This window comes from Chamaea fasciata, unplaced genomic scaffold, assembly GCF_029207755.1.
Source record: "Chamaea fasciata isolate MVZ Bird 193981 ecotype frontalis unplaced genomic scaffold, bChaFas1.0.hap1 SCAF_6, whole genome shotgun sequence".
Taxonomy (NCBI): Eukaryota; Metazoa; Chordata; class Aves; order Passeriformes; family Sylviidae; genus Chamaea; species Chamaea fasciata.
Genome location: NW_027094091.1, coordinates 69,835,245 through 69,848,082, shown reverse-complemented (window position 1 = coordinate 69,848,082; position 12,838 = coordinate 69,835,245). Strand labels below are relative to the sequence as shown.

Below are 12,838 nucleotides of genomic sequence, written 5' to 3'. Positions count from 1 at the left end.
TCCTTTTCCCTTGTGCTGCAGCCCAGATAATAGGTAGATTGTTCCTCCTTTATCGGTTGCCTTCGGGTATCCTATCTTAGCCTCAGGAAGCTGAGAGGTAAATTTCACCCTGCATCCCAAGTGGGATGTCAGCATAGCTGGCCTTCCTGGAACTCCTCCGGAGAGCATCGTGACCAGTGGAGAGGCTGTTTCTGCAACCTTGTCTCCTTGTATCCCTGTGGCTGTCAGTTCCAAGTGGCATTCCTCCAAGAATTCCACAAAGGGGCGGAAGTGGTGGCCGGGTCACTGCCATGGAGCTCAGGTCACTCCCGTTTCAGGAGCTGGATTTATTCAAGGTGTTACCCAAACATGGGTGGTTCCCACCTCCTGACTGCATGGATGAGAGGGAAAGCAAACAATTCCTTCCCTTCCAAGAAGGGAAGTGTATCCACAGGGCAGCCTATCTCTGGAGCGTGGGCTGTGTGGCAGGTAGAGCCAGTGTACCTATGGCTCTGGGAACCCAAATCCAAACTGAGCGATGCTGGCCGTACCATTAGGGAACCGGGGACCACTCCTAGGATCCCACAAACAATGGGGAGTGAGCAAGAAACTTGATCTGTGCCCAAAGTAAAGCACAGGTTATCTCGGCACACCTGTCCAACAGGAAAAGCTGCTGGCTGCTCCTCGAAGGTGTCAGGAGCCGGTTCCCTGGGGGCTGGGTGCCTGCCTTCCCTGTTAAACACAGGATCTTGGTGAGCACGTGGATGCTGCGCTGGTTCTGCCCCCTCTGGAATGGCAGAGTGGTTTCCTTTTTGAAACTAGAACGATGGGAATGGTCAGTGCCAATCTGGAAGTCTCCAGTTCCCATTGAAACACCTGAGACTCTCCAGACATCCAAGTGAAAAAAGTTTATTTATGCAAAACCTTGGTATGCCATGAGGACGGGGCCCACGAGCCCGTTTGCAGGAAGGATTGCATTTCTAAATGGAATTTCGAATTCACGATTCCTAATGCTGCAGAAGCCACTGAGAATGCTGCTCCTTCTTTAGAAGAAATTATCCCCATCCTGTTGATTTCAATTGCTTGCTCTCTTTTTTCTCTCTTTTAATTCAAAACTGTGTTTATGCTGGACACTGAAATGTATTTTGCTTTTCTGGATATCTTTGGCACTGTGTTTGCATTTGAAATTAGTTATTAGGAGTGTTCTGTGGGTATTTATTTAATTTAATCCAGAAATCATTAGAAAAATATTGGAAAGCTATGAAATACTATATTGTCTGTCTGGCTTTTTTTTTTTTTTTTACCATGAACTCAAAATACAATCCCAGTTGGGTTTGGGTTATATTTTGCTTAACCTTTTCTTTTTCTGTTTTGTGAGTGATTGATGATTGAGGCTTTTGAGTCTCTCTGAAACACTTGTGTGACTCACTTTACTGGAGCAAAGAGGTGGCAAACAGCTTGACGGAGTCAAGAGATTATTTAATAATTGTAATTGGCTCTCCTTCCTAACTGTTTCCTGCATCCTGCTCACCATCTTGCCTTTTTTCTTTTCTCTTGCAGTTAATAGCTCATTACTTAACAGGACAATGGTGCCGTCAGACTATGAGCTGGTCTCTCCCTCCTCTGAGCTGGTGAGTTCCCCTTGGGAAGGCAGGGATCACATGGGCTGCAGAGTCTTGCGGTGCCGCTCTGCTGGCGAGCTCCGCATAATGAGGAGAAAGAAGTGGAGCTCGATGGATGACATCTGCATGTGGGGGAAGGAAGCTGGGACACAGAGGAACACAAGCAGGAAAATGGTCTCACCCAAACCGTTCCGTGATTCCGCGGTTTTTAGCCTCTGCACGATGCCTCCCTGTTGCTCTCAGATACTCTGTCACCAGTGCTGTCCCAGCGTGGGCAGAGCGTGCGCGGCCTTATGGGAATGTTCCCTTTTTTCTGCAGGACAACGCCACCATTGACTGGGCAGCGCTGACAGCCAAGGAGTGCTTGAAGTATGGGGGTCAACTGGTGGGCAACAACTGTGACTATGTCCCTGACATCACCCTCATGTCTTTCATCCTCTTCTTCGGCACTTACACCTGTTCCATGGCCCTCAAGAAATTCAAGACCAGTCGCTATTTTCCCACCACTGTAAGTATCTCCTGTCACTCCATCAGTCTTCCTGAGGGCACAGGTCAGCCTTCCTTTTGGAGTTGCACACAGGGAAGGATGCTCTGCAGGGAAGCCAGGTTGCACTGGTTGGGATGAAAGTGCAGCTGGTTGTTGGATCTGGAAATCAAAGGTATGCCTGGGATTGCTCCCAGTGGTTCTGGAGAGCACAGGTAGGGCAGCAGAAGAGCCAAGAGGAGCCGTAACCTGTCTGGGTAATGTGGCAGGGATTTTAAAGGTGCTGAAGGCAACCCTTCCAAGCTTACAGGCACATCTCGGGTGCATCTGCTTGTTTTGTCCCCTGGAGAGGCTCCCAGGCCAGCTCTTCCTGTGTGTGCCAAAGCCATTTCACTCTGAGACTGCCCTGTCTTTGGCATTCTGACACACAGGGATTTATCCTGCATGGATGTTTACTGTTCCACTGCGTTGCAATTGAACCTCTCTTATTTTTAATAAAAAGGAACCACATTCCATCTGGGCTGGAATGCAGCTCAATTTATCTGTAACCATGCGAACCCAGGAAACCTGGAAGGAACAACAACTCTGGAAAGCTCACACAATTCCAGGCTAGCGCAGTAGCTCCTGTCGGGTTAAATTCTGGGCTCTGATCAGTGGCAGCTCTAAGCTGTTACATTCCAATGACTTCAGGAGAGCTGCAGTCTTAGGGATTTAGCTGAGAAGGCTGGTTTGTTTTCCTGTCTGCTTAGTTTGACTTACTGCTCGAAGAACAAACAATGTAATCTCTGCCAGTTCTTCAGAGTATCTCATTTGTGGAAGTTTGTGTTTTTGTGCTTCCACATAGGCTTTCAGAGAACACAGGAAAGTCCCGAGGCATGTGAGGCAAATGACACTGGACATGATGATGGGCATGTTGGTGGGAGAAGAAACGATGAGCTTCTCTTGTCGGGGTTTCTCATGTAGACACTGAAGCGTGGGTGAAATGGCGTTTTGTGGTGCTAACTCCTGTGGTTGTGATACTGCGTCTCTTCCAGGCCCGGAAGCTCATCAGTGACTTTGCCATTATCCTGTCCATTTTGATTTTCTGTGGAATAGATGCCCTCGTTGGTGTGGACACACCAAAACTAATTGTGCCAAGTGAATTCAAGGTACGTTGTTGTCAGCTTGTTTGCTGGCTTTTGGAAGAGGTTCCTTTTCCCGGACACCTGCCGTGTGTGGAGTGACCTGCCCTCAGAATGGGAATGTAGTCAGTGGTCTGAAAAGGGCCGGTTTGCTCAGAGGGTTAGGATGCTTTGTGTTAGCATCGTATTAGCTGGCTGATTTATCTCCTAAACTCAGCCTCCGTACTTGGAGCCTCGGATTAGTGTTAATGGGAAGGATGAAATTGCCACAAACCCCAAGTGTCTCCCTGGAGCTCCACTGCTGGAAGCAAACCTGGCTTTGGGATGTCATCACCCCTGCATTGCGCCTCTAACACCAGCTTTCTTTTCCTTGCCCTTCAAAGCCAACCAGTCCCGAGAGGGGCTGGTTTATCCCACCTTTCGGAGGGAACCCGTGGTGGGTGTACCTCGCAGCAGCCATCCCTGCCCTGCTGGTGACCATCCTCATCTTCATGGACCAGCAGATCACCGCCGTCATCGTCAACAGGAAGGAGCACAAGCTCAAGGTGAGTGTGCCTTGTGCCTGGAGCACCTGCAGGGGCTTTTCCTCCTGCCTCCTTCCTCCCTCGCGGACACGAGCCTATTCCCTGTCACCGGCTGCTGCTTCTAAGCAGGGAGAGTGGCTTTGTGGCCCAAAGTGCACGGTGCTGTCAAATACCAGCAATAAGCTGGAGAGGTCTGGGGCATACCGAGGGCATAGCCACAGTTGGATGTTATTTAAAGAAGAGCTGATATGTAACAGCCTAAGATGTAGTCATGTTTTTAAAGCAAACTTTTCCAGACCAGTGCTATGCAGTTTTTCATGCCTGTAGGGTTCTTTTCCTTTCTCGGCACCGTCAGTTCTATTGAAAAATATTAAATTCCTGTAAGAGAAGACTGTCCCTTCCTGCTAACGGGGCATGTTTCAAGGGGTCCAACCCATGGGAGTAATGGCTCCCTCAAAACACAGGTGCTAGTGGGTCATTATTTAGACACCTGCTTCGTCAGTTATCAGCAGAGCTGTTAGAAACGGGACGGGAGTTTCTGCTTGGAAAAAGAGGAGGATGCTTCAATTCACGTGGTCACTGTAAACATTAGACAAGTAAGGTTTAAGACCATCCTGAGCACAGCCTGGAGGAGAGAGTTGAAGTACCAGGGAATGGGAAAGGTTTCTTGTGCACAGGGATGACTGCTGGCTGGTGGTTTAAAAAAACCCCTCCTTGTTTGCCACCTGGATCTGGGCAGGTAAATTCAATACTGGGCCCTTGTGTTCCTTGGAGATGGCTAAACAGTTTTAGGTGTGTCTGCTGCACCTAACGACACAGACAGAGCATTTTCTTAAACACTGTATGAAAATATTTGCAGTTCTTCCCTCATGAGGAAGAGGACCCTCAGCTCTGCGGCTTGTGAACCACTGAACGTGGTTTTGCTTTCAGTGCTGGCTGTACTTTTTAAGTAACTGTCTTGGTTTAGATAAAGTTGCAAACACTCCAGCAAAGTACTGTTTGATTTATTTGTAATAATAATTCCTTTGTAATGGCGTGAGTATGGCCTGTATCCTCTAATGTAGGATAAAAGGTGGGGTTTTTTTCTGCTCATCCCTTGCTAAAGTGTTGGCAGGGTGTTGCTGGGTGCCCATCCCAGGGCCCCCAGCCAGCCAAGGTAAGCAGCACATATGTGAGGAAAACAGTGAGGATTGTTCAAGAGAAGCTGGATTGCTCTCACTCCTGGGTCATCCTAGGCCTGGATCATTTGTTTTTTCCAATAAAATCAAATTGAATGGGATTTAAAAAAGGTTAATATGTTTTAAAATAGCAAACCTTAGAGGTTTGTCCACTGTTTTTCTGAAGATCCCTTTTCTTGGTGGCTCTTTTGTTTCTTCACTTCTCTTGGCACTTTTGACTCCTGGATTTCCTGTTGTATTTTTACTAAAGGATTTTAAAAATAGAGGATCGGAGGTGTTTGAAAAGGAGTCAAGAATGAGGGCAGCTTTCTCCTTTGGGTAGGGAACGAGGCTTCAGCCATTCCTGCTGTACTCCTGAAGGAGCCTGGCTGTGTCATGAGAGAGATGCTTCCTTCCCGTCTGTTCACAAGATCCGATGTGTCTCTGGTGTTGGGCTCTGTTGGCATGGTTGTTGCAGAAGGAAATGCTGCCTGTCTGGTGTGCCTCTGCCCTGCTCCGTAGGCATTTGGAATAATGGAGCTTGTCTCCCTACACAGAAAGGTGCTGGATATCATCTGGATTTGTTCTGGGTGGCCATTCTGATGATTGTCTGCTCCTTTATGGGGCTGCCCTGGTACGTGGCTGCCACCGTCATCTCCATCGCTCACATCGACAGCTTGAAGATGGAGACGGAGACTTCAGCCCCTGGAGAACAGCCCAAGTTTTTGGGAGTGAGGTATGTCTGACCAGGAAAACTTAATTACCTTGTTTGCCTGCAAAATCTTTTGGTACCAACAATTTTGTGCTACTTTCTCCCTATTTCCAAAGCCAGTTCCTTGGGCCAGCCTCCATGTGACTCCTCCAAAGTTTATTTGGCCACATCAGGTGCAGTGTTAAAGGAAATAAATTTCCTGCAGGTTTCTCCTGTCCAGGAAAACAGGGCAAATTCCTTAGCAAATGTACTGGTCAAACATTCAAACCTGTTGTGCAACCGGCTCTACTTAATGAAGCATTTTTTTTCTGTGTTTGGTTGCCTTAATTAAGTGGTCTGAAGTGCTTCCGATGGGATTGCTCCTGGAAATCGGGCTGCTTGTTTAGGTAACTAAGTGGAAATTTTATGGCCTGACTTTCAGTGTTCCGAAATATCAGTGGCCGAGGTGTTTTTGGATGTGGGAAGCCCTGTGGGTGCTGCTGAAGGCACATGTTCAGCACCCCATGGAGGGCTGAATGATATATCTGGCTGCTGGAGTGCTCTGGGCAGGGCTCACAGCGTGTCGCTGATCTCAGTGTGGAGGGCTGGTGATTTATTGCCTCTCTGCACGCTCTGAGTAACGGCTGTGCCTCACGGTTTGTAGCGTTTACCGTGTCAACACACTGCCCCAGGCTCAGCTGCAGTACTGTGTTGATCCCCAAACAGCGTAACAAAACGATCTGGGGGTTTAAAACAGAGGTCTTGGTCAGGATCCAGCCACCTGCCTGATGCTGTTGGATGAAGAACGTGGCTGCAAAAATGAGTTTTGGGGGATTCCTGTTGGTGTTAAGTACGTGTGGTCCTGACTCAGTGATATTGCTTCAGGGAGCAGAGAGTCACCGGAGTCATCGTTTTCATCCTGACTGGGGTGTCTGTCTTCATGGCTCCCATCCTGAAGGTAAGGAATGTTTACGGTTCTTTGAAAGCTTTTGGAAGGAAACACCGACGCGGTTGTAGCGTGCTGGAATAGTGACCAGATCAGGGCTGGCGTTCTTGGGCACTGTGGTCTTTTTAATTTTAAGATTATTTCTCCATGTTTTCATAAAGTTAAGTTCCCTTTTCTTTTATGATTTCTTTTATACCTCTGCTGAGCCTGTGTTTTATGGAAAACATATTCTGGATAAAGCTCAGAGTATGGAAGACATGTTTCCGGGGGAAGTAGTGCAATTAAACAGCATTTCTTCACCTCCTGAACCTTTTTTTACCTGTGAGTTTAGCACAGGCTCTGGGCAGATGTGGTGCTGATGAACCGTTGGATCTAGCTAGGTTGCTATTTTCTGAGACCAGAAATTTGGTGGCAAGTAGCCATAGAGAAACGCGTCCTTAGTGGATCATCAGATTGTAGAAGGAAATTGGAAAACCTGCTTGCGCCTGCCTTGTGGAGGATGCTGCCTTCTCTGGGGATAGTGGTGCCAAGCACGGACGTCCTGTCCAACAGGAGCTGTCAGCTGCAGGGGCCCTCGTCCATGGCTCCACAGCCGATGGTGCGAGCAGAGGGTGTCACGCCAGCGGCACCGTGCGTCGTGACTGCGCGACCGAGCGGATGGGTGTCCGGAGGAGCGTTTCTGCAGGGGCTCTGAGGCACACTGCAGTGAGCCTGAGGGGAGGAGGCAGGCAGGGAGCAGCCACGAGTGGAGACAGCGGCTTTCCAAGCCAGCGTGTTCCTGTTCTTCATTTCTACGGCTGTTTGTACAGCTTGAATTTTGGTGTCTTGGGTAGCACTTTCCACCTCCACACCGACAGGCGTTTCCATGCCTTAAATTTAACGCCTGATTGTGATAATCCTGGTTTTTAGTTTATGTGACCTTTCCCTGCAAGATCCCTCTCCCTCTATTCCCCTGGGGTCTGTTTCTTCCCCTGTTATTGCTTCAGTCGTTAATTATTTGTTTGTGCTTCCCCTAAGCCAATGTGTGGGGAAGATCCTCACTGGAGGATGCCTGAGGATAAGTCAGCACGCTGCTGGCCCACGTGCCAGCGGGAAGGACCTGGCAGGATTTCAGGACCTTTGGCAAATTCCAGTGGCAGGGTCCTGCTGGAGAGCGCTGCACTGCTAAATGCATTGCACAACATCTCAGTCTTCTCCTGCCAGCGGCAAACTGAACGCTGACAATCCCAAATTTAATAAACCGGGAAATCCACGGAATAATCCCAGCTTTGTTTTCTGAGGGCTTTGCAGTGGTTGTGCTGGTTTTGGATGGTGGTGGCGGTTCCGCTCAGCCAAGGCAAATTCCCACAGAAACATCCCTGGCCCTGATGGGAGGGTGACAGGTACTTTCCTATAAATACAGTTTTAGTCCTGTTGGCCTGCAGCAGCTTTGCTTGGAGTGCCGAAGCCAGCCCCCCCATCGTTAGGGAATAATTTGCCAGGAGAAAGTCTTCCAAAATGACAGCACCGCTTGCTGCTCTGCAGGCTAAGGTACTGAGGTGTCACCTCAGGATGATCTCCAGGATTAATCATCATGGAATGGTGAAATAATATTCAGACATTTTTCTTACTTTTAAAAACCCCCATGGAAATAAATAGAAGGGGCAGAGAAGAGAGCAGTGAAAATGAGCTAGAAAGCTCAACTCCTGCTTACTGTAGCCACTATTGCGTCCTGTCTCATCCCTGGGATCCAGGGAGGGCTTTGAATCCAGCTTTGTGAACCACCTGCCGGGTCCCCGTCCCTCTCACAACGGTGGTGGCAGACCCCATGCTGCAGAAAAAGCATTTGCCTTCAAATGGGGAGTATCAGTGCAGCTCACTCGAAGGAGCAGATAAATCCAGGAGAAAGATGAGTTACCAGTTAGGAAGCTCGCGGGAGGTGATGGGCGGTGAGACTCAGGAAGGAAGGAAAAACGCAGGCAGGGAGGCTTTGGGTAGCTGGGCAGCTTGGGTGCTCATGTGCCCGCAGGGAAACGCCTGCCAGAAACGATGAGCAAGGTGACGGGGAGTATGCTAAAACACCGGAGAGCTGCCGTGTTACTTGCCGCGTTAATGAGCTCAGCGCAGAGGTTGGGAAAGGGGAGGGCTCCCGGGCGGGAGTGCTGGGAACAGTGGGTGCCATGGCCTGGCTGTGGCTGCCATTCAGTGGCGGCCCCCTGGCACTGCAGGAGGGACTGTCCTTTGGAGCTCACTCCATCCTCCCTGGGTGCCAGGAAATCCCACAAAGGCTGTTATTCAGCTCCTGCCTGTGGTTTGTCCCAAGCATCCCTGTTCCTGTCCTGCCAGGCTGGCTGCCCCCTTGTGTGGTGAGGGACAGAGACTCATTTCTGGGAGCCTGTCTGGTGCTCCCCTGCACCTTCCTCACTCCCAGAGATGTGCCCAGTGTGGAGGAACGGGCAGCACTCAGCACTTGGAGGGAGCAGAAAGTGATGTTTGAAAGGACACATCCTGGCGGCAAAGAAGGGAAGTCATTGTCCTGCATTTGGGAATAATTCCGGATTACTGTGTGCGAGGGATGGAGTGGGTAGAGGTTGGGTTGGCATGACTGTTGTCACTGAGTTGGGACTCCAGAGAACAGCCTTTCTGCATGGATTGGCATGGCTTACTGAGCTGGGCTGGACATGGAATCACAGGATTGTTTCAGTTGGAAAAGCTCTCTAAGATCACCCAGTCCCACCAGCACTGCCAAAGTCACTGCCAAAACATGTCCCCAAGTGCTGCTTTTCAATTCCTGCAGAGATGGTGACTCCAGCACTGCCCTGGAAAGCCTGTGCCAGGCCTTGACAACCCTTTCTAGGAACACCTTTTCCTAAGATCCCACCTAAACCTCCCCTGGCACAACTTGAGTCTGTTTACTCTTGTTCTGTCACCTGTTATCTGAGAAAACAGGATGTAACACGAACTACAGGATCACGCTGCCTTTTCTTCTTCTCTGCCTGCTGCTTCTTCACCACAAATCAGAGGTGAAAGGCAGTTTGAAGCTCACTGGAACACGTTTGCCCACCTGTTCCTTAACTTGCTGAGTGACTGGCATCATCCCCTCTGGTTTTTGACAAGGTGTCCGTGTCCTGGTGAAGTGGGCGAGTGTGATTGCACAACTGTCCTTGCATCTCTCAAAACACAGCGGAAGGATTTATTGTTTATTCAGCTTTATTTTGCTTTGTTATTTCTATGGCTTCATTCTTCCGTGTCATCCACTCCTGGGTGCAGTTTGAATTGCTGTCTGTCTGGGAACGTTGTCCCACCGTGTGTTAGCGGTGCGTGGCGTGTGGGGAGGTTGTTCACCTGGGCTCTCCTGCTCTTGTCCTGCAGTTCATTCCCATGCCCGTGCTCTACGGTGTCTTCCTCTACATGGGAGTTGCATCCCTCAACGGCGTGCAGGTGAGTCATCAACCAGCACAGGGCCTCTTCCACAATCCTCCAGCTTTGCCCTTCTCCTTTGCTGCCTGCCCTTCCTTCCCAAGAAACCCATGGAGGGTGGCGGCTGTTGACAAACTTTGCCACTAGCCCGAGGTGGGAGAGCAAGGGAGAGTGGCCAGGTGGGCACTGTCGGTGCCGGGGGTGCTTTGTGAAGACCTGGGTCCATCTTTGACAGCCAGGATGGGGCTTGGAGCAGCCTGGCCCGTGGCAGGGGGATGGAGCAAGAGGATCCCCTCCAACCCAAACCCCTCCAGGATTCTACGGGCTTCTTGCCCAGCTTGGGCTCGCTCCCGGGGTAGTTTGGGTCCTCTGCACAGACTGAAGGCAAACAGGGACGATGATTTATGGCAGCAGGGTTATTCCTCAATGCTAACGAGCAGGAACATTGTTCTCCAGGGAGGGGAAGCCAAGCCCCTCTCTTTGTCGTTGAGGAAATCTTACGTAAGGAGCCATTCTCATGCCCAGCGTCTGTAGCTGGCCCAAGGAGGCTGGAAGTGGTTTTGTTGCTTTCTGGCACCCTGTTAACTGTGGCCTTTCTTTTTCGTGCCGGGTTGTGCCCCAAGGGGAAGGGACTGCCTGTTCTGTGAGCCCTAGAATTGCCTCAGGCGTTCTGTAAAACAGCTCCAGCTTCCATTCAGTGCTGTGGGTCCTGTCTGGTCCCAGCAGTGGGCACTGAGCCCACACTCCAGCAGGGGACAACGAGGGGATTGTCCCTGCTGGCCCTGGGGCCGGCTCCCTGTCGGGGATTTCCCCTGCTCCAGACCCAGGTGGTGGGGGACCGGGATCAAGAGTGTTTTTTACTCAATGAGAAATGCATTTTGATTTAACTCCAAGTCCATCCGGTCCAGCACAGGGCAAAGGGACAGCGCTGGGAAAGCTGCCCATCTTCCTTGCTCTTCAGTGAGGTGCTGTTCTGTTTTCTGGCAGTGCAATGTCTGCCCTCGCCTCCGTTGACCTCTGCTCCTGATTTGTTTGGGGGAAACAAAAGCATTGTTCCTAAAGGCTGAATGTCTTTCCTCAGCAGGAGCAGGGAAGGAGAGGACAGCAAAAATGCCCCAGAGTCTGATGATGACCCTGGTCTTGGCATTCGTCTTGTTTTCTCTCTTTTTTATGCATCCTGGGTTTCACGTCACCGTCTCTTCGTCTTCCTTTCCAGTTCATGGATCGTCTGAAGCTGCTCTTGATGCCTCTAAAACACCAGCCTGACTTTATCTACCTGCGCCACGTCCCGCTGCGCAGGGTCCACCTCTTCACCTTCCTGCAGGTGGTGTGCCTGGCCCTCCTCTGGATCCTCAAGTCCACCGTGGCTGCTATCATATTCCCTGTCATGGTAGGTGCTGCTCCCCTTCCCATGCCTCGCTTTCACCCCAGCCTGCTCCTTCCCAGCTTGCACACTGCAGTGAGTGTGTAAACCCAGCCTCTCCCTGGCGAGTCTCTGGCTCAGTGCTCCACTCGTGGCGCTCATGTAGGACGGCATGGGGTCAGTGTGGCCGTGGCTGCCTTGACATAAACCCTCTGGAGGAAAACGAGCCTCAAAGTTAATTTTTTCCCAGGAAGGTGTAGTTATGCGTTGACCATTCCTGGCTGCCAAGGTTAGATTTGCCGTGGTTTCCCCTGGAGCTGCATGAACCAAGGAGAGGGGCATAGTTTTTTCTGTTCTAGTCCACGCTAGCTACCAGATACGGAATGCCTCCCTGACCTTTAAACAGCACAAACCGACAAAAGCAAGAAGGAGGCTCAGTGTCAAGAGGGGTGCCAAAGGGAGGGAAAGGGAATGTCTCTTTTCCTTGAACTCAAGTAAGAAGACACTAATGTTGTTTACCATTAATGGGTGATTATTCATATTATTACTAGAGCTATAGACACAGTTTGGCGCCCTGGCTTGGATAGGGGTCAAAGCTGTGCAAAGGCAAAGCTTTTTGAAACTCCTGAATAAATCTTGGCCCCAGGTCACCTAATTTCAGGTATGGACAAGTAAAATCTCAGTTGTGGGCGCAGGTAGGAGCTGCAGTGCTTATTTAAGGGAGAGAAAGAGGGAGGGCAGAACACAGGAGAAGAACAAGATGGTGAAAGGAGAAAAGATGATGCAAGTAAAAAAATGCTCCAAATGTTCCTGCTGAGACACATGCTCCTGTTAAAGATGGCTGCACTGAAGTAGGAAGCTGAATCTAAAATCTCTTTGCCCTTATTGGAATCTGAGAGAAACCCAAGGCTGACAAAGTTTGTTAGAATGGCGCAGACTCAGGAAAGGCACAGCCACAGCTTTGATGGAGCTGGACATGATGGCAGAAGCTCAATTTTCTGCGCTCGTGAGCAAAAAACTGCAAGCTTCCAGTCTGTGAGGATTTGGCCAATAGCCAGCTCTCTGTTGATTTGGAGGAAAGGCATTTTCAACACTGAAGCTCATAGTGGGATGGTCACGGGTGTCTGCATGGCATCTTTCCACCCCTGAGTAATTCCTCACGTCTGTAATCGCGTCTTAAGTTATGCAAGTCAAAGCTCGAGATCTTTTCCTGGGAATTGTTTGTGCTGTGGATCATGATTGCTTGGGACAAAGTTGTCCTTAAAGGCAGCCTGTTGGGACTAGGTTACAGCTTCCAGCCTGTTGATGCACCCACTGGCAAAGCCTGCTTAGGATCTGAGTGGCCTTTGCTGGGGGTGTCAGACCCAGCGTCCATCCACGCACCCTCTTCAGACATGCCCCTTCCTTTTTTCTCCAGTGTTTTCATTGCAGTCTTGCACACAACAAGCTTTTACTCCAGTTTCCTGCTGCCACAATCCCAGTACACTTTATTCTGCAAACCCTGGCGGCATGGATCGGCACTTGTCTGATTTCTTAAGAGTTCAGCTGGGCA

At 50.1% G+C, this 12,838-nt stretch overlaps 1 protein-coding gene across 6 annotated transcripts in view; it reads left to right on the top strand.

Moving 5' to 3' along the window:
* Nucleotides 1-12,838, top strand: part of SLC4A4 (solute carrier family 4 member 4) — a 123,501-nt gene that overhangs the window by 104,391 nt on the left and 6,272 nt on the right. For all 6 annotated transcript variants that reach the window (XM_066184725.1, XM_066184724.1, XM_066184720.1 and 3 more), the window contains 8 exons: nt 1,540-1,610; nt 1,921-2,109; nt 3,120-3,233; nt 3,590-3,751; nt 5,445-5,623; nt 6,464-6,536; nt 9,876-9,944; nt 11,140-11,313. In XM_066184725.1, coding sequence (XP_066040822.1) covers nt 1,540-1,610; nt 1,921-2,109; nt 3,120-3,233; nt 3,590-3,751; nt 5,445-5,623; nt 6,464-6,536; nt 9,876-9,944; nt 11,140-11,313 — 1,031 coding nt within the window. The remainder of the gene's footprint in view (nt 1-1,539; nt 1,611-1,920; nt 2,110-3,119; nt 3,234-3,589; nt 3,752-5,444; nt 5,624-6,463; nt 6,537-9,875; nt 9,945-11,139; nt 11,314-12,838) is intronic.